This window comes from Pinus tabuliformis, chromosome J (assembly GCF_031772625.1).
Source record: "Pinus tabuliformis cultivar Carrire ecotype Pingquan chromosome J, CPIR1, whole genome shotgun sequence".
Classification (NCBI taxonomy): Eukaryota; Viridiplantae; Streptophyta; class Pinopsida; order Pinales; family Pinaceae; genus Pinus; species Pinus tabuliformis.
Window position 1 is genome coordinate 793,861,664 of NC_142295.1, and position 23,769 is coordinate 793,885,432.

Here is a 23,769-nt window from a genome sequence, read left to right on the forward strand (position 1 = left end):
ACATTGGTTGCTAGGTGATTGCATATGTGTTGGGTCAATGGTTTAATTACCTATTGCATTTATAGGTTAATTAATTAGCACTTTGAATGTTGGTTTGCCTAAAATCCAACTGTATAAATGAGGAAAAAATAAGAATAAGACTACTATAACATTATAGGGCTATAAGTGGTTCATGGCTATTACATACATTATTCTCATTATTCTCTTTTATTCATCAAAACAATGATTTAAACCTATAGCACCATTTCCTATAATTTGAATCACATTGTCAATATAATATGGCATCCTCGGTATGAGCATAAACCCCTTTAAATGCTTAAGTAGTCTTAACCACAACTCACTCCCAAGCTTGTTAGTGTGGGAATCCCCCATGGTGACTCCAAGGACATATATATTTGTATTTAATTCTAAATTGGGCATTGTGTATTTTTTGAATTGTGCATGAAGGGTTTGTTTAACTAATTGTTGGTAGTACTATCAACATGGATTCATTTTAAACCCAAATCTATCAAGGACCTAGAGGGATCAAATTTCTTGAGGTGAAATTTATTATTATTTAATGACATCTCATGTATTATTTCCTTCATATTAAATGATAAAAAAATTACATTCTAAGAAATTAGATCCATCTTAATAGTTTATGATGGATTTATGTTGTTTCTTTAGACATTGTCATGTACATATTTTTTTTTATTACAGTGGAATTGGCAACTGGAGTAGCCTCGCGACTCGCGTTACACGGGGTCGATTGTGACCGCTACCTCTATAACCACTGGGAACTGCGCCCACCCCTCTCCATAGCATCGGGTTAGTCCGAGGGAATTGAACTCGTGATCTTCAGTACAGAGCCCGCCTTTCCAACGGACTTCACTGCATTTCGATTACCAACTCGCCTACCCTCGTGGGGCTTCATTGTCATGTACATATGTAGTTATTTATTTATTTTTATTTTTATTGTCATGGGCATACATAGATATATAGTTGTTTATTTTTGTTGTCATAATGGGTTGTATAGCACATCGTTACTTTCTGTGTAATCACTATGAATATAGTCCATTTTTTAGTTCCCTTTTAACTATTAAAAACAATATTTTTTTTAGTCTCATTAGTAACTATTGAGCTTAAATAAGCCTTCCTTACTTTTCTTACTAATAATCTAAATAAGAAAACATTTTTTTCCTACTTTCATGACCAACTCATAATCAAAGGTAAAGCTTTATTATTATTATTATTATTATGTAAAATTGACAATATTTTCTAGTTCTAACTCAAAAACATAAATCTAAATTTACTTTAAAGATAACTTGTATTTTCTTTACTCTAAAAATGACTTTGATTTTTTAATTTTTCTGAATGGAGTATCTTTTTTATTTTATTTTTAATATAAAATAACATCCCCGCCATACTAGGTTATAAAGTGCCTCTCAACATAATGATGCATCTTATTAATTGAAGTATAAGATAGATGTATGGATGGAGTGTTGTGTAAGCACTTTCAAATAATAGAGGATATATATGATTTTTGCATGGTTGAGTAGGAGTGTTATGTAGATGCAATTCAAGCATAGAACTTCAATTGACAGTATGGATCAGAGTAATTTTTTCCTCTACTCTTACATTAGATGTGTCATAAGTAGAAGATAAACTCAACTTCAAAACAAACATGGAATTCTTATGTTAAATAGAGATATTTCTAGATAATTGGCATTACAAAAAAGCAGTTGAGCAATGAACCAAGTATGCAATAGAGCCATCCTCTCATGCATATGGTCACTACTAGTTGAGAAACTTTGCACTCAGATTATATCATCAACAAAGAACAAATCATTCTTGATGATGGACATTAGTAAGTGGTTCAAAATGATGATATAATATAATGGATGTAGTAGCTCTAGAAATCTCCCCACCCAATGAAATTTCCTGCATAAATCTCAAATAGAAATAAAGAACCAATCATCTTATCTACATAGAAATTCTTCTTGGTGGAAATGGGCAAGCATAGTGGATTATCTCTAAATGGGCACTCATTTGAAAGTGCACATACCATTAGAAGCTTTTGGAATTGGCCTTCATTGAGAATGGAGACATTGTATCCATTCCAAAAACAAAGATCTTTGTACATGACAAAAAAATAAAGATTAGAAGTTAGTTTCCATAGAGAATCCATGATGGCAAAGCGGGTGGGCTATAAGATTCTCATTTATAAATTAGTTGAAGGAAAAAAATCTACTTTTGAATTAATGAGACCCCTAAATTAAAAACAAAACAAGCATGATGAGCACTTTCCCATTGATGAAATGACCAAGGCAAGCAACCCTATTGTATATATCTAGTGAAAGAGTAGAAGGCAAAGGGATGGGGAAAAAGGATCCAAATTTGTGCTTTTTAAGGATTTTGGTAACTATAATAAGTTGTATGATGAATTTAATGGTGGATCGAGATAGATGCTCTTTTTATGTTTGAGAGTGGGTTATTTTCCTTTGTTTAAGGTTTTTCCCAGTATAAATACACATATATACTATTTATGGCTAAAATTTTAGCTTACAAATATTTGATATGCATTTATTTTAGATTAATTTATACTATTATTATAACAAAATTACTTCTCTCTCTCTCTCTCTCTCTCTCTCTCTCTATATATATATATATAATGTCTTTGGCTAAATACTTGAGAAGTTGCTAAGACAAGTTGCAAAAAAAAGAAACTGCATATTGAATTAACTGTAAGGATTTCATCCGATATCTATTATGAAAGAAAATGCATGTAAATTGTGTATAAAATGTATGTACAGGGAATCCAATGTATCAACAATTGAAAGGAAGGAACATAAGTGTCTCGCGCCAAAAATCATATGCAACAAATCTTACATAACTAATCTAATGTGAATCAATAAAGTGAAGTGAAAAATTACCATGTAATTTTCAAGTTTGCAATTACTCCCATGAAACATGTATGAATTTGGAAATCCTAACTTGAAAGTCACCATACATGAAGGAGATGTTTTTATGTTAAGATAGATACTCATATTAATGGCTTGAAGGAGATGTTTTTATATTAAGATAGATACTCATATTAGTGGCTTGAATTATTAGTGTTGTTTTATTATTATAATTTATTGGCAAATTTTGAATTAATCTAAAACACTAAATGTTGTTACATTAATTTAAGACACCTGCAAATATTTCCTTTGAATTACCTTAGAATTACAAAACAACAAGAGTTTCGTCCAAGTATTTCTTATTCATCATTTGCAAAATTCATTACCAAAATTTATTGGGAAGTGAAAATAAAAGGATTAAACCATGATTCAAATTTGAGTGAATCTAATTTATCTCCTAATGAAAATCTCCACTACTTGGAATACATAAAGGTATAACACACTACTTTGGAAAAGGAAAAATGTATAACATCTGTGAAATAATGATGGGTATGTTAGATTTTAGAGGTACTAGCAAACATTTTAATCTATTGAACATAAAGTATGATAGAAAAGATTTTAGGTTAGGCATGCCAAAATCCAACACTACTTTATATAATGTGTAGCTACATAATCATATACAGTTTCACTTATTGTTATTGATGAATTAATCTAAAAACTAAATGCTGCTACATTAAGTTAAGACACCTGCCAATATTTCCTTTGAATTACCTTAGAATTAAGAACAAAACAACAAGAGTTTCATCCAAGTATTTCTTATTCATCATTTGCAAAATTCATTACCAAAATTTATTGGGAAGTGAAAATAAAAGAATTAAACCATGATTCAAATTTGAGTGAATCTAATTTATCTCCTAATGAAAATCTCCACTACTTGGCATACATAAAGGTATGACACACTACTTTGGAAAAGGAAAAATGTATAACATCCATGAAATAATGATGGGTATGTTAGATTTTAGAGGTACTAGCAAACATTCCAATCTATTGAACATAAAGTATGATAAAAAAGATTTTAGGTTAGGCATGCCAAAATCCAACACTACTTTCTATAATGTATAGTTACATAATTATATATAGTTTCACTTACTGTTATTGATGAAAGCTTTATATCAACAATCTTTGCTTGCTTGTACGTCCATCACCAAGTCTAGGTCACAATGGTCTTGTGGCTAACCTTTAATTGCAATATCCATATGTTACAATGGACTTGTTCGTGACATTTCAAATCATGATCCATCTCATTGCAAAGCTAACCACTCCATCCCTTTCGATGTCTTACACAATTTGATATTTTTTATCAATACATTGTAATTGCAATAGTTTGTAAACCTCCCCACCCCTAACTTGACATACAAGGCTTTAAGAATTGAGAGATGATTACAATTTAGATGTGATATACTCCATGTATTTGTCACATTGAATTTTTTGAAATATTATTATAAACTAATAAAAACAACTATGAATATGTACAATTTAGAGGTGATATATTCCACATATATATATATATATATATATATATATATATATATATATATCACATTGAAAATTCTGCAATGCAATTTTAAAATATAAAAATAAAAATTCATAAAAGACTGCAATGTTTATAATTTCAGGTCCATATAAAATAAAACATATAATGACGCCTAAATATCATACTTATACATATTTCATATAATTGTTGTCCAATATATCTTCAAATATTTTGCCTATTCAAAACATAAATTTATTTATCCAATCTAATACCACTGTTTTCAATACCATCTTCAAATATTCCCCATGTTTATACTAAACCTTATATCTATTTGTTATTTTCACAATATTCACTGTACATATTCAAAAACTTTGGGGAGTTATGCACTTTTTGTGTTTTCATGTTGCCATGTTAAAATAGCTATTTTATAAGGATACATTTAAAAAAATAATAATGATGATGATTTATAAATATTTGATATTTAATTTATGGATTTGTAATAAATATCTTGTCTTAGTAATAAAATAAAATATATTGACGCATTACACCATTATGTATGAAAATTAAAAGAAATTAAGCAATTCACTTTTCACAGTTGTTTTTAAAACATTTTTTTGTGGAGAAATGTTCACTGCAACTTGTAGCTGTTTTCGTAAGTTACTAAAAGAGTAATTAGAGAATCTGATAATTGAATTAATTGAATTGCTGATATGTAATGCCAGAACTTCATTCATATTATAATTTATGCCAGTGAAGTGTATACATTGTACATTCATTAAAGGAAAATACAGGACATGCTGAACTTTTAGCTATTTGATTCAATGCGAAATTGTAATTCAGAACCCTAAGCACCAAAATAACAATAGAGTTCTGAAGTTAAACTATTTTCAGAAAACCTGTATCTAAACACTTGGATTTATATCCACAGACAGGCATTGCCCTTTCAAAAAATTTATGAAAAGCTTTGAAGTAATGGAGACTGCTGATCAACATTTTTTCCTGTATCTCGGATATTCCAAATGCCTTGAACATTAATCCCATAAAGACTACAATTTAAGAAGCTGAAGGGTGGAAAATTTTCCTTTCGATTTTTCAATGCCGTTGGAAGATTATGGGGCAGACATCAATAGATATTGATTATCAATGCCCAAAGGGAAGAGGGAGGAGCTACAATGAGGCAATTGTCAGTAAATAATGCAATACAATAAAATGAAATTACAAGACAATTCATGCGATAAAAGATAATAAAAAAAAAGCACATATAGTATCAACCAGAAACACCTTTTTTTTTCAGTAAGAAACCAGAAACACTTACTAATTTAGTTGTGCTGGAAAATTGTAGTGCAACTAGTTAAGTACAGAACCAATAACAAAAGAGTGCACCTTAGGATCTTGACATTAAAAAAATGCAATTGAGGAACCATGCTGCTCTTCTTTGTATGATTCTTCTTCGGAGAGTTGAACGTCTTAGAATGCTGGCAAGATCCCATGTTCCTTAAAGGCACCTTGAACGATTTTTTGTAACATGTGTAGTAAAGAAAAGCAATTCATCGTGTTAGACAAATGTTATGGCAGTGCTAAGTATAGCAATGCATAACAAATTAAACAGTATCCTGCAAACTCAAAATGTCTCTCATTTAATAAATTCTGCTACATTAGATTGAAATACTTGACAATGTGTCATTTAACCTTCTAAGCGAGAGGAAAACCTATAATTTTATCTTAATTATTCCCACTGATTCTTCACAGACTTCATTTGCAGATTACATCTCATTGATCCAATTTTAATTGTTGACTAAATGGATGAAGATTTGTTTGCTAGACATCTGGTAATTGGTAATATTAAGTATCAATCAACCATATATAGTAAATTATAAATCATCTGCAAATTCTGAATAAATCTGACAAACTGAATGCTGCCAGTATACCTGTCAGTAATTCCTTTAAATTACCTTGGAAGGTAAGTTAAGAACAGGCATAGGCAGAGTTTCTCTGATTATTTCTCGTATTCATCATTAACTGAATTCATTACCAAAATTTACTGGGGAAGTGAAAAATAAAAAATGAAACCATGATTGAAAATTCAACTTAATTTGATTTATGTGGTAGTGGTAACCTGTATTATCCAGTAAGAAAGGTATTGCAAAACACATTTGGAAAAAAAAAAAATTAAAATGAGAACATCCATGAAATAGTAGATATGGGTATGTTTAAAATGAGAACATCCATGAAATAGTAGATATGGGTATGTTTAAATCAGAGGTAACTGCAAACATTCTAATTAGCTGAACGTAGAGTATGGAAAAATTTGTGTTATGCAAGCCAAAATATGGCAAGAATCCAGCGGGAACCCAGATGGAGGAGTCGCAACAACTCCAAAAACCATCAAAGTTTCATAGAAAAATACAGGCACAGGATGGCTATCGGACAAAGCAAAAATGCCAGAACTTGAACCGATTTGAAATGCAAAGGAATACAGGATAAGAATGACTGGTCTCTCCAACAGCCCAATAATAGATGCCAGTAATCATAGGCAAGATATAATGACCAGATAGGACCAATGAGCGTGAACAATTTCGACAAACATTCAAGATGTGTTTGGCGACATAGGGCAATCATGATTGATCAGGAAGGCAGTTCCATGAGAGCAGAGGAATACAGAATGTAATGGCTCGTCAGTCAAACAGCCCCATAACAGATACCTAACTGGAGGAAAGAGATGATTACTGGATACCAGAAGCAGAAACAATTTCCACAAAAATTCAAGATTTGTTTGGAGAAACAGGACAAGGATTATTGATGAGGCCAGCAGTTCCATGAGAACAAAGGTTTAAAATCCATGGACATGACCTCGCAACAGGTATACAACACAAGCTGTCCATATTGCCTGTCCTGGCAGGACATGAGAAGCTCTCAATTTAGTCTCTGCTTATTTAAGAATTTAGTCAGTTCAATGCAGTCAATATTTTTTACTGTTAGAATTGTAGCCACATGAGTAGAAGTAGTACTTATGTATGCGATTAGTTACTCTGACTAATATCAATATCCTATCAGAATGCACATGTGACAAGAATTGCATGATGGGATAGTGTACCATATTACAGAAATAAAATATACAGGAGATAAAAATTGAACAAGATAAATAATTCAAGCATTACCTGCAACATTGAGCATCCCCTCATCATCATTCCATGTGTAGAAGCTCCAAAGACTTGCCAAAACCACTTTAAAGCTTATCACGCAGCTGAAGAAATGGATCATTGTCTCACAAAGCTGTTGCAACATTGTTCCATCAGGGTCCACAATAGATAAAATACACAATTCATGCTATGAGTACAGAACTATAGAGTGCCTGCAAAAGAGCTTTGCAAGCAGAAAATAAAACATCTCATTACTACCTTGAGTTGAACATCCATTATGATTCCATGAATCTGGACAAATACTTATCGGATGTGAGCATGAAACTGGAATGTACCACATGAAATCCAACAGAACTATAGAGTTCCTGGAAAAGAGCTTTGTAAACAGAAAAAAGAACATCTAATTTCTACCTTCAGTTGAACATCCATCCTGATTCCATGAATTTGGACAGATACTTCTTAGGGGATGTGAGTATGAAACATGTTGAAAGCCCCTTTTGCATCTTTAGTCTTAGTCTTCTTTGAGGCATCCGGAGCCCCAAAAACTTGCCAAAACCTGAGTGTTTCATCTGCTGCAGCTGATGCAACTGTGTACCCATCACGACCCTGAAGAAGTAAATCAATGGTAAGGGTCGTTAGGACAAATTTAAAGGGAAAACATGGATGCATGCACAAGTACTCATAAAAAGCATGAATTTTCATACCTGTGCCATATGAAGAACTCTAGCAGTATGCCCTGTAAGTTCAGTAATTTTCACCATGGATGGGTATTTCCATAAGGTTAACTGGTTCTGATTTGGCCCATGCGAACTCAATAACTCACGCGACTCACGCTCATGTCTATTCCACAGCAATGAACAGACTTGGGAATGGGTGTCGACGGTATTCAGGCAGGCACCTGTTTGAGTGTTCCAAAACTTTATAGAACCGTCCGAACTCCCTCCACCAGATGCCAAAATATTGTTCTGGAAGGGGCACCATGCCAACGCCTTGACTGCCGCACAATGTTCATCTAGTTGGTGGAAGTATTGACAGGAAGGATTATGGGATGCCATGCTCTTGTCCCAAATGTTGAGTAGATTGTCATTTCCCCCCTTGCAAGTTGTTGGCCAGAAGGAGACCATTTCAATCCACAAACCTCCTGGGTGGGTATGTCCTTTTTATGTTTGAACAATGTGGTCACGGATGCGAACATCATGATTGATTATAATCCCATTTCAATCCACAAACCTCCTGGGTGGGTATGTCCTTTTTATGTTTGAACAATGTGGTCACGGATGCGAACATCATGATTGATTATAATCCCATCCAGCCCTCCTGTGGTGAGAATAGGACCATTCCAAGCAAGTGCACCAACACGTTCATGATGACCTTTCAAGGCTCTTAGCTGCAATTATATCATGTCAAATTTAGCGATTGCCATTATATTAGAATGAGAAAACCTTGGAAGAGATAAACAGGTTTTATTTACCCGTTTATTAGATTGCGAGTCCCATAACTGTACAACAGAATTATTCAACCCAAAGGCAATTTGCGTCCCATCGAGTGACCAACTAAGGCTGGTAACGGGACCCTCTTCTTCATCTGCATTCAGAAGCTCAAATACAGAGCTATAAGAAGCATGCCACAAGTATACAGTGTTGTTCAGGGCTATGGGCAAAACATTGGCGGAACTCCAATCCAATAGATTCAAGTAATAATCATCCAGAAGGTCGAGCGCATCCAGGGTTCTATCTGCAGACTGCAATCAACATGGATAAGTTAAATTACTAGGTTAAATTACAATGGTCCTCAAATAGGCATATCCAGTGTAATAACAAAAACCTCAAATACTATGTAGTTTCTGTGGTGTCCGAAGAGTATATCAATGTTTAAAAAAAAAATGTGATCATGGCTTTGTTTGCAAAGGGGTACTTTTCCCGTACTCAAATGATTTCTAACATCATTCTGTTATAAAAAAAAAAAATAAGAAATTGGAATAGGTATGTTAGCGATTTTTCAGCGTTACAAATGAAAAAGAAAAAAAAATCTGTGTAACACATTCCTCCGTATGGGACAATGCTGCAATTGAAAATAGGATCAAGGGCTTTGATTCAATAACGAGTAAACATCAATGGTATTCAAGATTTGAGGAGTAAACATCAATGGTATTCAAGATTTGAGTATGGAATATCTAATGAATATGACTGTAAAATATACCTGCGTGCTCTTCTCTTATTAGCATTGAATCTCTTCATCATCCTCCGGAGGGCTTTTATTAGCATTGAATCTCTTCATCATCCTACGGAGGCTCTTTCTGTGTGATGGCCCATCTAAGGAAGCTTCGCACTTCCGTGATGATATGCACCCAAGGAAACTCTTTGAGGACATGGAAGCATGTACCTTACAGGGTTTACACAAACACAGAGTTTCGTTGGGTCCCTGAAATACAAAAAAAAAAAAAAAACATGTCCCTCACAGAGTTTCGTTGGGTCCATATCATCAAAGAATTGCAGAGCTTCCTTCGATGAGCCATAACAAAGGAAGAGCCCTCCGTAGGACGATGAAGAGATTCAATGCTAAAAAAAACAATAGTTCCAGATGAATTCCAAGACGTCTGGTTAACTTCAGCGAGCGAGCCATTGCCCCAGAGCAAAGCTATCAGCGCAATCAGACAAACCAGGACAATTGATGCTAGCCAAACTAGATGTGGTAGCCAAACTAGATGTGGCATCTTGTGTTTCTTCTTCCCAGGATTTGCATTATTCGCGCTTCACAAGCGAAACATTATTAGGGTAAATATTTGTGCAGTGACAACGCTGCCTCGAGGCAGGGTACTTTCTTAAATGGCTTAGTGAGTGCCGTAGGCTGCCTAGAGGCAGGGTACTTGCATTTCACAAGCCAAACATTAATATTTAATAATAATTTTCTAGGGTAATATTGTTGGAAACCTTAATGTGTGATGGTAATATTCCTGTGGAAAAAACTGTTTTTCCTGTGGGATTTCTTCCTCAAAACCCTTAATGTGTGAGGGTAATATTCTTTTGGAAAAAACTGTTTTCTGTGCGGGATTTCTTCCTCCACCAATGTATGTTTTTATTAAAGATTTTTATTATTAATTTAGGTTTAATATTAAATTATTGAAAATAATTTTTATATTAAAAAGATTGAATTAAGTTGGTATGGGAGTAAAATACAAAATTGTTTTTTCTCATATTTTTTTTAACACCAAAAAACTTGAATAAAAGTGTAAGTTTGACCCATTAAATTATTAATGTTTTAAAAAAAAATTATTATTTTTTAAATAATTCATATTTGCCAATGACTATTCTCATTGCATATGAAAACTATAATTACTATACATTGACTATTTTAAAAATAATATAAAATAATATATATTTAATTATAATTTATTAAAATTTTATATTAACATATAATATATCGTGGATATATATAAAGAGATAGGATGATGTTTAGGGCATGAGCAATAAGGTAAGGGTTTTGCGGTCTTGAGTTTGAGGTTATTGGTATGGAATGATCATTGTTACAAGTCTAAGCATAGCTTGAGAAAGGTTACCGCAATCATCTCTCTCTATCTCTCTCTAATCCAAATGAGAGCAAACGCGTTAGCAAGAAACATTTTAGGAGGATTTTCTAACAAGGTTTATCTACCATGATTCTCTTATTTGGATTTTTCTGATAATTTTATTGTGACATGCTTTTTTTGGAGGCTAGCCATCATGGAAGAACACATTGTGGACTATGGGGTAGATAGCCCTTATCAAGTCCAAATATTTTGACCACTCCACTCTAAGTCTCGAGGGACACTTGCCAATCTCAAGTCTAATCTAGACGAGAGTGTTAATAACCCTATTAACTCTAGGAAAAATATTGAGGTGGTGATCCATTTGTTCTATACTGAGACATATCTCCAAATAGACCATGTAGTACATACATCATTTTTAAGCTTCGAATGCCTTTCTCCACTACCCTAGGAAATTGAATATCTAGATCCTTCAGAGTAGAATAGGAAGAGTTCTCCTAGGAGGTTATTCAAAGAGTGGAATCCAAGCAATGGAGTAAAAGGTTCATTTGTGCTAAAAAAACAAAGATGAAAATGGTGTTAGGGTTGAATGTGTGGATTGAGGAGGTCTTAGACATCTTAGGAAAGACTATAGTGGAGTGTTTTTATGGTAAGATTATCTGGCTAGAATCCCTTAAAATATGGATTGAGGATAATTGGGTTTCTTTAATGGATATGCTCTGGTGGCCCATGTTTTAACTAGAGGATGGGTGTATTTTCTTCTACATTTAGACTTAGGTGCAGATAACCTTTCAGGTAAAAGTCAAAGTTGGGGGTCATTAGGTCTTGTGGTACAAAGATGAAGCATAGACTTTGACTCCTCGAGGGAACCAATTTTCCACACAAATAATATGGAAGATTTTGTTGGGGCTCCCTCAAAGTTGCTTGGTGAAAATAAATCTTGAGTTCAATAGGAAATAAGATCAACAAATTTATGGAATTAGAGCCAAATTGGGACTCAAAAAATATAGAATATGGGAATGGACTTAGCTTGAGGTGGACTTGCAAGATGGTATGTTGGAAGAAATAGAATTGGTCTATGGATGTAACACCCCCAAGATGATCCCTTGTATATGCTTCTAGATACTTTTATTAGGTAGGTGAACTAGGTTGTGTTGACCCTATGTGTCCATGTATATGCATGTGCATATTTGTTTTTCGGGTCCGTGTGCCTATGTTTATACGTCTTGAAGCTAGAATGCTTGTGTGATTAAGGCCAAAGAGATTTTATGTTAAAATGCTAGTGAGCCTAGCTATGAATATATGTAATCACACCCATGTTATAAGAAAATACACCATGGCTGCAAAACACCAGATGAAAAGAGTATGGGGGGGTATGACTCCATAGTAAGAAAGGTGAGGGTGTGGAACTAAGACATGGTTCGTAAGCCATGTCAATAATATTATATTCCAAAAGTGACTTTATGGACATAACCAAAAGTATAAAAAAAAGGCATGTATAAGCCTAAGTCATACCTTGATTTTCTATCCTAAGTCCAAAAGTTAATGGACAAATAAGGCTATGCCAGTTCCCATGTGGTGAGGGTGAGCTCCTTGGTGACATTTGGAAAAATGACTTCATGCATACTTAAGTCATGTTTTCCATGATTGTGGGGTTTCATTCCATAGTTTTGGTCATCATTCAACCATCATCCAAACAACCATTCTCCTTGGTACTTCTAATTCAGGGTGGATATTGGTGGCCATCCGCATATTCCACTTGGACCCCCACCATTGTTTCTTTCAATTTTTCAGTTTCCTTACTTGTAGCACAATTTACTATTTTTGGCAGTTTTTCGAGTCAGGAACTTCCGGAGCCGTTTTGAGGCCCTAAACTACGTTTTTTGGGAAATTCGAAAGCAAAATGGTCTATAAATACATGTTGCTTACTCAAAAGTTATAGTCCTCAGATAGATCTTTCTAACGAGGTATTGTGCGTGTCAAACGTAGATCGTATGCTAAAGTTACGACCTCGGGAAGTTGATGTACCAATTTACCAAAACGAGGCCCATAGTTTGGTGCTTCATCTCCTAGGGTTAGGTTTTTGGATGTTTAGGGTTTTTCATTGTTTTTCAATAATAAATAAGCCTTCGAGCCTCCTTGTAACACAGTTCAGAGGCATGTGGCTACCACATCTCTTCTCAGAGATAAGTGTTAGGACTCCATATTGTCCCTTTTTGTTCACATATTTTGTTATCTTCCATCCTCTTTCAAACCATAATTAAAGCTGATGTTATTACTTTAATCTATTTTCCAAGGTATATAACATGTCTTCTCATTACTATATGTTTGATTTATTTTACATGTAATTTTACATTTCCTCCATGGTTAATCGTTGATCGGATAGTTGTTGTGTTATGAACCAGCTCAAGAAAAAGATAGAAAAGATAGATCCACGCCTTAGAATTTAGCCTCTTCGAGGGGGCAACCTCCTTTACATTACATAAATGAACAATTCTTGGATGATTCAAATGACAAAACCTCCTTTCTATATATAGGAGTCTAAGGAGTCACAATATAACCTAGCCGACCTAACAATAATAATATAAAACCACAAAAATAACAATAGAGGGATTCTATGGGGCACAGTAATAACAATATGGGGACAATAGGGGCACAACAATATTAATAAGGGATACAACTACAATAGTATTGGGGTAATCACTAGTATTATAAGGACCCAACACTTGAGTAGTTATGGATGCTTCTGTATAAAATTATCATCCTCCCATGTGGAATCTTCAGCGGATAAGTTCTTCCACTTGATAAGATACTCCGAAATTGATCGATTTCGTAGCTGTCGAGTTCTTGTTTCTGTGACTGCTTCTGGTTCCAATATAATTTTTCCTTCCTCGTCAAGTTCTGGCAATAATGTTTGAACTGGGAGCTTGTCGCCTATAACCTTCTTTAAACATGAAACATGGAAAACTAGGTGCAATTTAGAAGCTGCAGGCAGCTCCAATTTGTATGCCATAGTACCAATCTTTTGCAACACCTTGTATGGACCATAATACTTTGGTGATAATTTATTATCCTTCTTAGCTTGCTTGAGGGACATTTGCTTATATGGTTGTAGCCGTAGGAATACCCAATCACCTACATCAAAACTTATTTCGCTGCGATGTTGATCTGTCTGTTGTTTCATTCTATTCTGTGCCAACACGAGGTTATCCTTTAAGAGTTGGAGGACTTGTTGTTGATGTTTGATGTGATGTTCCACTACTTGAACCTTAGAATTTTCTCTTAAATATGATGTGATGGATGGTGGCTGATATCCATAAAGTACCATAAATGGGGTCATTTTTGTTGCTGTATGGAAGGAAGTGTTATACCACCATTCAGCCAGAGGCAACCATTTGACCCATTGTGTCTGTTTATCAGATACAAAGCAACGAAGATATCCTTCCAAACATTTGCTTACTATCTCAGTTTTCCCATCAGATTGAGGATGATAAGATGAGCTACGAGCTAACTGAGTACCAAGACAAGAAAATAATTCTGTTTAAAAATTTCCAGCGAAAATGGGATCTCTGTCACTTACAATAATCTTTGGGTTTCCATGTAGCTTTTGAATTGTTTCCATAAATATAGAAGAAACTGTACTGGCTATAAATGGATGTGATAATGCACAAAAGTGTGCATACTTGGTAAGTCTGTCAACTACCACCATGATGACACTCTTTCCCTTAGACTTGGGTAAACCTGTGATAAAATCCATTGAAACCTCCTCCCAACGTTCGCTTGGAATGGATAAAGGTTGTAATAGACCTGGTGTCTTAATTTTTTCAACTTTATTTTGTTGGCAAACCAAACATTTCGCCACAAACTTTTGAATATCTGATTTAAGGCCATCCCAAAAAAATTCCTTCTTAACCCTGTGGTGGGTTTTTAAAAATCCTGAGTGCCCTCCTAAGGGAGAAGTGTGCAATTCCATAAGAATCTTTTGTTTTAGCTGGGAATTCTTACAGAGGTATAAGCGATCTTTGTACCATAACGAATCATTTTTCCAGCTAAATGTATTAGACGTACTGGAATCTTGTTGTAACTTTCGAATAAGTGCCCACACTTCTTCGTCATTCTTCCATTCCTCCCTTGCTTCGTTTATCCAATGTGGTTGGATAATAGAAATGGCACACAACAATGCTTCCACATCCTCATCCTTTCTTGAGAGTATATCTGCCACCACATTTTGCTTCCCTTTTTTGTAGATGATTTCAAAGTCATAACCCAACATCTTTGTGACCCACTTTTGTTGCTCTTCAGAGGATAATCTTTGTTCTAAAAAGTATTTAAGTCTATCATGATCCATTTTTACCTTGAAGTGTCTTTCCATTAGGTAGGGTCGCCATTTCTTAAGTGCATGGAGTATTGCCAACATTTCCTTCTCATAAATAGCTTTGTGTAAAAACTTTCCCTTGATTGGACGACTTTCAAAAGCAATGGGTCTTTCATCTTTCATTAAAACAACACCAATTCCATTTCCTAAAGCATCACATTCCACAATAAAGGTTTTTGTGAAGTCCGGTGTCGCTAAGACCGGTGCTTGGCACATTGCCTCTTTAAGATGTTCGAAGGCCTTTGTTGCTACTGGAGTCCATGAAAATGCATCTTTCTTTAATAATGTTGTTAGAGGTGCTGCTATTCTCCCATAATTCTTAACAAACTTGCGATAATACCCTGTCAACCCGAGAAATCCTTGCAGATGCTTTATGGATGTGGGGATTTTCCATTCCTTAATGGCTTTAATTTTGCTAGGGTCTACCTTAACTCCTTCATGAGATACAATATGACCCAAATATTCCACCTCTTGTACTCCAAAGAAACATTTGGATCTTTTTGCAAACATATACAAGAAACTACAGTCCGTCCTATTTCTATACCTTCTTACGAAATTTCAATCTGATGCTCAGAGAGAAAGTTATGATGATTTCCCCAGGTCACCTGTTTGGAATGTAATTCATGAGTCTGCAAAAAACACCAACTTCCTCAGATCATATCTCCGCAAATATAGCGCGAAAAGATCTGAAATTCGGACCCAAGATTCAGTGCGATGTCTTCTCAAATGGGTTTTTGTTTTAGCTTTTGAAACATCGCAGAAAAAAAAGTTATAGTGAAAATGCCACGATGACCTGTTTGGAGCAGCGAAACCCTAGAATCCAAAGCTCTGATACCAAATGTTATGAACCAGCTCAAGAAAAAGATAGAAAAGATAGATCCACGCCTTAGAATTCAGCCTCTTCGAGGGGGCAACCTCCTTTACATTACATAAATGAACAATTCTTGGATGATTCAAATGACAAAACCTCCTTTCTATATATAGGAGTCTAAGGAGTCACAATATAACCCAGCCGACCTAACAATAATAATATAAAGCCACAAAAATAACAATAGAGGGATTCTATGGGGCACAGTAATAACAATATGGGGACAATAGAGGCACAACAATATTAATAAGGGATACAACTACAATAGTAATGGGGTAATCACTAGTATTATAGGGACCCAACATGCTGAAACAGTTCTGAAGACTGTAGATATTATTGTGGACTACGTTGTTGAAACAGTTTTGTCATTTGGATTACGTTACTGAAACAGTTGAGAACAATGCGCAAATCACGTTGCTGAAATAGCCCGTGATTTGCATTTTTAGATCTACCAGCAACAGAAAGGGATCATCAAAGGAGTTGTTACATGGGTCATAACCACTGTATTCCAAATTCAGGCATTGTCATAACCATTTGTAACAGTATTTTGTTAATGGAAGAATCGGTTATCCTATTTTAGTATTTCAGGTCAAAATAGGATTTACAATGTAATTAATTGTAATTGATGTCTCATCTTTAAAAAGAGGAGACATCAACATTAGAAGGAGATAGAGAGATTACGGGAAGGTCTAGCTGGAGCAAGGAACTTTAATATTTTTGTAATACGATACTTTGACAGATGAATAAAAGACTATTCTGAGCATTTTCTCGTAAGTTTCATTGTTTGGGGAATCTTGTGAGAAGGACAGGGCCCACCTTCATCACAAGATTCACCCCTTAAATTCTGTAGTGTGTTAAGTATTATTTTTACATTCATGCCTTGTTAATTCCTGTTTGCTGAATTTACTTATGCGTTATTGAAACTTTGTGTTTACTGCTGAAACTCTATTTCTGCTTGGTCATTGCATTGTTTCCATAAATTTGTTCATAGGTAATCAGTGATTATTTTAATTGGTTTCCCAAAGTGAGTTTGTGAAGCATAGTAATCAGAAATAGGTGCTGAAGATTCCTACTTGAGGAATAGGGTCTTGTTATCTGTTAGAGCACAGCTAGTCTTTTCCTTTGCAAATTGATTTCCTTTTCAGATTGTTCTTTTTAACTGTAATCTAGGATTCCTTTGATCATTGTCTGCAATAGAGAGATTGCTTTTGTTGTAACTCAAAGTAGAACTTCATTTGTTTAAAGCAAGGTGTGATTATAATAAATTATACTGCAACTTTTTATTGCTTTTGGAATTGAGCATATATAGTGTGTAATTGCCTTTGAAATAAACAAACTTCCATGGGTTGACAATTCATGTAGCACTGGTTGTTTAGATTAATAAGCAATTAAGGTGACCAACATTTTGGTGCCATTGCCGGGGAAGGCAATTGTAGATTTCAAAAGCATTAATGTTTTTCTTTTAGATGTGTAGAATGCATGAGAGGGTGCAAGAAAACTAACCATACAGGTGGCAAGGGCAAAGGAGGAGGAAGAAAGACCTTTATTGACGATATCATATCAAAGGCTGAAACTTCTTAGAGGCTAAGCTCTTGGAAGCCCAAGCCTCAACTCTTCCTCCAAACAAACTATAAAATAGAGGAAGTTGTGGGCCCTGAAAAAGTTGAAGAATAGTAGAAGAAATTGAAGAACCAGTGGAGGATTTTAAGGAACTAGTTGAAGACATTGAGGAACCAATTGAAGATGTTGAGGAGCCAATAGAAAGCATTGAAGACGGAGCAAGTGCAGTAGGAGAACAACCAATGGAAGAGAAAAATGAAGGATTCTTTGGTGGAAGACAGGTAGAACCTAAAGGAAGAGGTGAGAATTCTCTCTCTACCTTGGGATTTCCTATTGGTGATTTTCCCAGAGGAGCAACTCCTATGAAGAATATCCCACTTTCGGCCTTACCTAACTTCCATGGGTTATCTTCTAAAGATCCTGATGAGTTTCTTTTTGAGTTTGATATATTATGCAGAAGCTATGATTATGTTACTAATGCTCAAAAATTGAAGCTATTTCGAGCAACACTAAAAGGAAATGCACTAAGATGGTTCATGAGTATGGGAGGCCATGTAATCACAACATGGGAATATATGAAACAAAAGTTTTTGCTCAAATATCAGGACTACTGCTGAACAAGAGAAAAAAGGGAAGAATTATTTAAGATGGTGCAAAAGGAGGACGAGAATCTGGAGGACTTTGTGGAAAGGCTGCAATATAACCTGCAAAGATCCAATCATCTTGATGTAAGTAAAGATATTCTTAAAACAATATTATTGAAAGGGGTGAGGGATGATTGTCTAGACATGTTAAATATTCTTGGTAAAGGGGACATATCTAAAGAATCATATGATGAAATTGTTAACCTCTGCAAAAGATGTTCAAGAGGAGCTACAAGGAACAGGTCAAACAACAAGGATAATACATATTCAAGAGTTCAGAAATCAGCCAGTGGAGGAGCAACAAGAGCTGAAATAGGTAATTTACTTGAGGAATTTAAAACTGAAATGTTAAGTTCTTTTGCTTCACAGATTGACACCTTGCAGGCTAAGAAGAAACAAGTGGAAGAAGAAGCTGCTTTGGCTATCTTTTGTTCTAAATGTAGAGAAAAACATCCACTAAGGGAATGCCCTGTTGGACAAAGTGTCAATTTGTACCATTTGTGAGAGGGATCATGAAACACAACAATGCCCTTCTTTACCAAGAATAAAAGCAGCATTGCAACCAACCGAAGAAGAAGCTGAAGCAGTTTATCTGCTGACATAGAGAAGGCAATGGCAACCACGAGGACAAGGTATGAACTCTAATATGCCATTTTCTAATCGTTGGAACAATTATCCTTCTTTTAATCAAGCAAATTACCCTCCCTTTAATCAGATGCAATACCCGCCCTTCAATCAAATGAATTACCCACCCATGCAACAACCAAACCCTCCCTTTGTAGATCCAACAATGTGGACTTCTTGGCCTCCACAACAACAATCTTATTTTAATCAATGGAATCCAAATTGGAGAGGTCAACAACTCCCGTTTCCAAACCAATTTCCTCAGTTTCAGCAACCACTCCTACCATCAGGCGCTCCACCAAATAATCAAACAATGAGACCCTAGCTACATGTACAACCAAACCCTAACCCCAATAATAAAGCTGTGCAAGTTATTGATATTCAGAACCAGCCTATACCTTCTGTTTTCCCTACACAGTGTAATGAGTTCCACTTACGATCCAGGAAAATAGTTGAACCTATTATTGATGACATTACCTCTTCTGATTCTGATAAAGAAGAGACCGAGAAAAATAATTCTTGTAAGGAGGAACATCCACCCTCTAACAAGGGTGCTGAAATAGCAGATCCACCATTCCCTGATCATTTAGCTTTGACTAAAACACCTGAGCCACCTGCTTTTAACCTTTTGGGGGAATTACAAAATATTTATGTTAAAATTCCACTTTTATAAGCATTAAGAGATGTACCAATCTATGCTAGAACGATGAGAGATATTTGTATCAAGAAACCTGGTAGGAAAGCTAAATATCCCCTTACGGTTCATGTTATGGGTGATCTATCAGCCTTAATGACTAGAAAAGCTCCCCCTGTTAAATATGGTGACCCCAGACATCCTACTATTACAGTTCAGATTGGAAAAACTATCATTTCACGAGTTCTGGTAGATTTAGGTGCTGCTATAAATATTATGACTCTGGAAACTTCACAATTGTTACAGCTGAAGTATGTGATCAGAGAGACACCAACCATTCTAGAATTAGTTGACCGTTCTACAATCAAATCGGAAGGAGTCATTGAAGACCTAATCATCTCAGTTGAGTCCTGGAATTACCCAGCTGACTTTGTGGTATTACAGAATAAAACAAAGTTGGGGGGACACCCTCTAATTCTGGGAAGGCCTTGGTTGGCCACAGCCAATGCCTTTATCAGCTGTAGATCTGGTTCAATGACAATTTCTAATGGGTGTGAAACCAAGTAGCTTACCCTGTACCCTCATGCCACACATATGCTTAATAATGATAATTCTGTATGGTTGGACTATGATGATGATGCTACTCAACCTATTTTTACTATCGGACAAGCTTTAAGCCTTAAAGATACCACTGAGGATGAAGTAATTAATAATTTTATTTGTGAACCTTCCTCGGTCATTGCTAAAACACACAACCATTTGACTGCAATTTTGAAATCTGATACCCAAGAAAAGCTTAAATCAGAAGATCTACCTCAAACATCAACCACCATCTCCTAATAGAAATCGAACCTGGAAAAACATTGAACATAAACCCCAATTTAACAGATGCTGAAACACAACAATTAATGAAGCTACTTCGTGAAAATAAGGAGGCATTTGCATGGGATTATACAAACATGAAGGGAACCTCTCCTGAATTATGTACTCATTGCATCTATATCAAGGAAGGTTGCCAACCAATCTATCAACCCCAGCGACGAATGAATCCCAATTTAGGGGAAGTTGTCAAAGAAGAACTTCAGAAATTTCTTAATGCAGGGTTTATATATCCCATATCTAACAGTGAATGGGTTTCTCCGTTGGTAATAGTACCTAAGAAAAACGGGAAATGGAGGGTGTGTGTAGATTATAGAGACTTAAACAAAGCCACTCAAAAGGATCACTTCCCCTTCCCATTCATTGATCAGGTGTTAGATAGTTTTTCAGGGAAGAAATTATTCTCCTTTTTAGATGGTTTTAGTGGGTATAATCAAATCAAAATTGCACCCCAAGACCAAGGTAAGACCACTATTACTAGTCCCTGGGGAACTTTTGCCTATAGAGTCCTCCCATTTGGACTATGTAATGCTCCAGCAACCTTTCAAAGAGTAGTGATAGGAATTTTTTCTGATATGCTTAATGACTCTATGGAGATATTTATGGATGATTTCACCCCTTATGGTGTGTCTTTTGAAGATGCATTACAAAACCTTAAGAAAGTACTTAAACGTTGTGTACAAGCTCACCTTTCCTTAAGCACTGAAAAATGTCATATGATGATGAATGAAGGAATTGTACTTGGACATTTTATTTCATTTCAAGGAATTCAGGTAGATCCATTCAAAAAACAGGTAATTTAGAACCTTCCTATTCCTAGAACACAAATTGATGTAAGAAGCTTTTTAGGACATGCAGGATACTATAGAAGATTTATTAAATTTTTTTCTAAAATAGTTTCTCCTTTGTTTGTGTTACTTATGAAAAATGTTGAATTTAAGCGGACTGATCTCTACCAAAAAGCATTTGATGAACTCAAGCATCAACTATCTACAACTCCTATTTTAAGGGGACATGATTGGGCACTTCCCTTTCATATATCTGTTGATGCTTCAGATACTGCAATTGGAGCTGTCTTGGGACAAGAGGAAAACCATCTTTCTTATGCTATCTATTTTATTAGTAAGAATATGACTCCTGCTGAGCTTAATTACACAGTTACTGAAAAGGACTTTTTAGCATTTATTTATGCTATTAATAAGTTTCGACATTACATTACTGGTTACTCTACTTTTGTCCATACTGACCACTCGGTTATTAAGTATTTAATGAACAAATCTGTCAAAAATGCCTAAGTTACCAGGTGGTTATTATTGTTACAAGAGTTTGATATTACAATTGTAGATCAACCAGGTAAAGAAAATGTAGTTGCTGATTTCATTTCTCGGTTAAAAGCTAATGATAATACTCCAGGGGATGATTCCTTTCCTGATGAGTATTTATTTGCAGTATCTGCTCACTCACCTTGGTATGCAGACATTGCCAATTATTTGGTTGCAGGAAAGTTACCATCACACCTATCACATCAAGAGAAAAGAAAGATCATTCAACAAAGTGCTCAGTATAGCTGGATAAGTGGGTGTCTTTTCTACACAGGACTTGATCATGAAATCCGGAGATGCATTAGAGAAGATGAGGTTTATGATATATTGAAAGCTTGTCATGATGGCCCTTGTGGGGGGCATTTTGCTGATAAGAGAACGACACATAAAATTCTCAGGATGGGCTATTACTGGCCCTCACTCTTCAAGGATGCAAAGAAATATGTTCGGGCCTGTGATAGCTGTCAGAGAATGGGTCAACCAAATCATAGAGATGAAATTCCATTGAATCCCCAGGTAATACTTGAACCCTTTGAAAGATGGGCTCTAGATTTTGTAGGGCCCATTAATCCTCCATCCAATCAAAGAGTTTACATATTAATTTGTACAGATTATATGACTAAATGGGTGGAGGCTAAAGCACTCATTAGAGCTAATGAGGAATCTGTTTTAGCTTTTCTATTTGAAGAAATCTTTGTTAGATTTGGAGTACCTAGAGAGCTAGTTACAGATAGAGGACCTCCTTTCAATTCTCATGGTTTTAAAGCCACCCTTTAAAAATATCATATTCATCATAGAATGACTACACCATACCACCCCCAAGTCAATGGGTAGGTGGAGAGTACAAATAAAGTCATAGAAGCCATTCTGACAAAAACAATGAAGGAAAATAGGAAGGATTGGTCTCAAAGGCTCCCTGAAGCACTATGGGCTTACAAAACTACCTGGAGGAATACTACAATATTTTCTCCCTATGAATTGGTTTATGGTAAAAGTGTTGTTTTTCCTGTGGAATTTGAAATTAAAACTTTAAGAACTTCTTTAGCTGTTAATCTTGATTTGACTGATGCACAGACAGCAAGGTTGCAGTAGCTTCAGGAATTGGATGAAAATAGGTTAGATGCCATTCATCAAACAACTATGATCCAACAACAAAGAACAAGGTGGCATGATAAAACCATCAAGCATAAGAAGCTCCAAAAAGGTAATTGGGCTTTATTGTATGATTCTCAGTTTGAAACTTTTCAAGAGAAACTATGTACAAGATGGCTGGAACCTTACAAAATAGATACTATTTTTCCCAGTGGAACAGTAAGGCTCCTAACAATTGATGATTCTAGGACACCATTATTGGTAAATGGTCATCGGCTTCGTCTGTACCAACGACCCATTTCCAAAGAGGAATTTAAGGCCACTTGCATGGCAAATTCACATTATCTTTTCTTGGGGAAGCCTGCTGCCCCTCATTGCCATTAATTTCTACATTGTAATTTTAATATTAGATTAGATTTCTTAACTAATAATCCTTGTCAAGGGCTGGCATGTTACAATTGACTATTTTGCAGATTCCAGATTTAGGAAAGGCTGATTGAAAAGGATGATCTTACTATAAGCAGATCCAAGCTTCATTTTGAAGCTTTGTCATCTCATTTCAATCCATCCATAATTCATTTCCCCATCTTTCAGTAACATTTCCATCATTTCCCATGTTCCCATCATTTTTCAGCAACATCTTTCTTATTTTCCTCATTAATGAAATAGTACCTTTCAACAACATTTTCCTATTT

General features: G+C 35.2%; 1 protein-coding gene across 3 annotated transcripts; it reads right to left on the reverse strand.

The window, feature by feature from the left end:
• Positions 1–5,208: 5,208 nt before the first annotated feature.
• LOC149229109 (uncharacterized) lies at positions 5,209–10,403 on the reverse strand. 3 transcript variants are annotated; one of them, XR_016247917.1, is made up of 7 exons: positions 9,753–10,400; positions 9,025–9,294; positions 8,258–8,940; positions 7,965–8,159; positions 7,812–7,844; positions 7,572–7,686; positions 5,209–5,918 (listed from the first exon to the last, which is right to left on the reverse strand). XR_016247917.1 is itself a non-coding variant. In XM_089378466.1 (7 exons), the coding sequence occupies exons 4-7, from the start codon at positions 7,980–7,982 to the stop codon at positions 5,881–5,883; spliced, it is 204 nt and encodes a 67-aa protein (XP_089234592.1). In that variant the 5' UTR covers positions 7,983–8,159; positions 8,258–8,940; positions 9,025–9,294; positions 9,753–10,403; the 3' UTR covers positions 5,209–5,880. The 3 variants fall into 3 exon arrangements, 1 of the variants encoding a protein (XP_089234592.1); XM_089378466.1 differs by having other exon boundaries at positions 9,753–10,403; XR_016247916.1 differs by lacking the exon at positions 7,812–7,844 and having other exon boundaries at positions 9,753–10,399.
• Between the last annotated feature and the right edge of the window lie 13,366 nt (positions 10,404–23,769).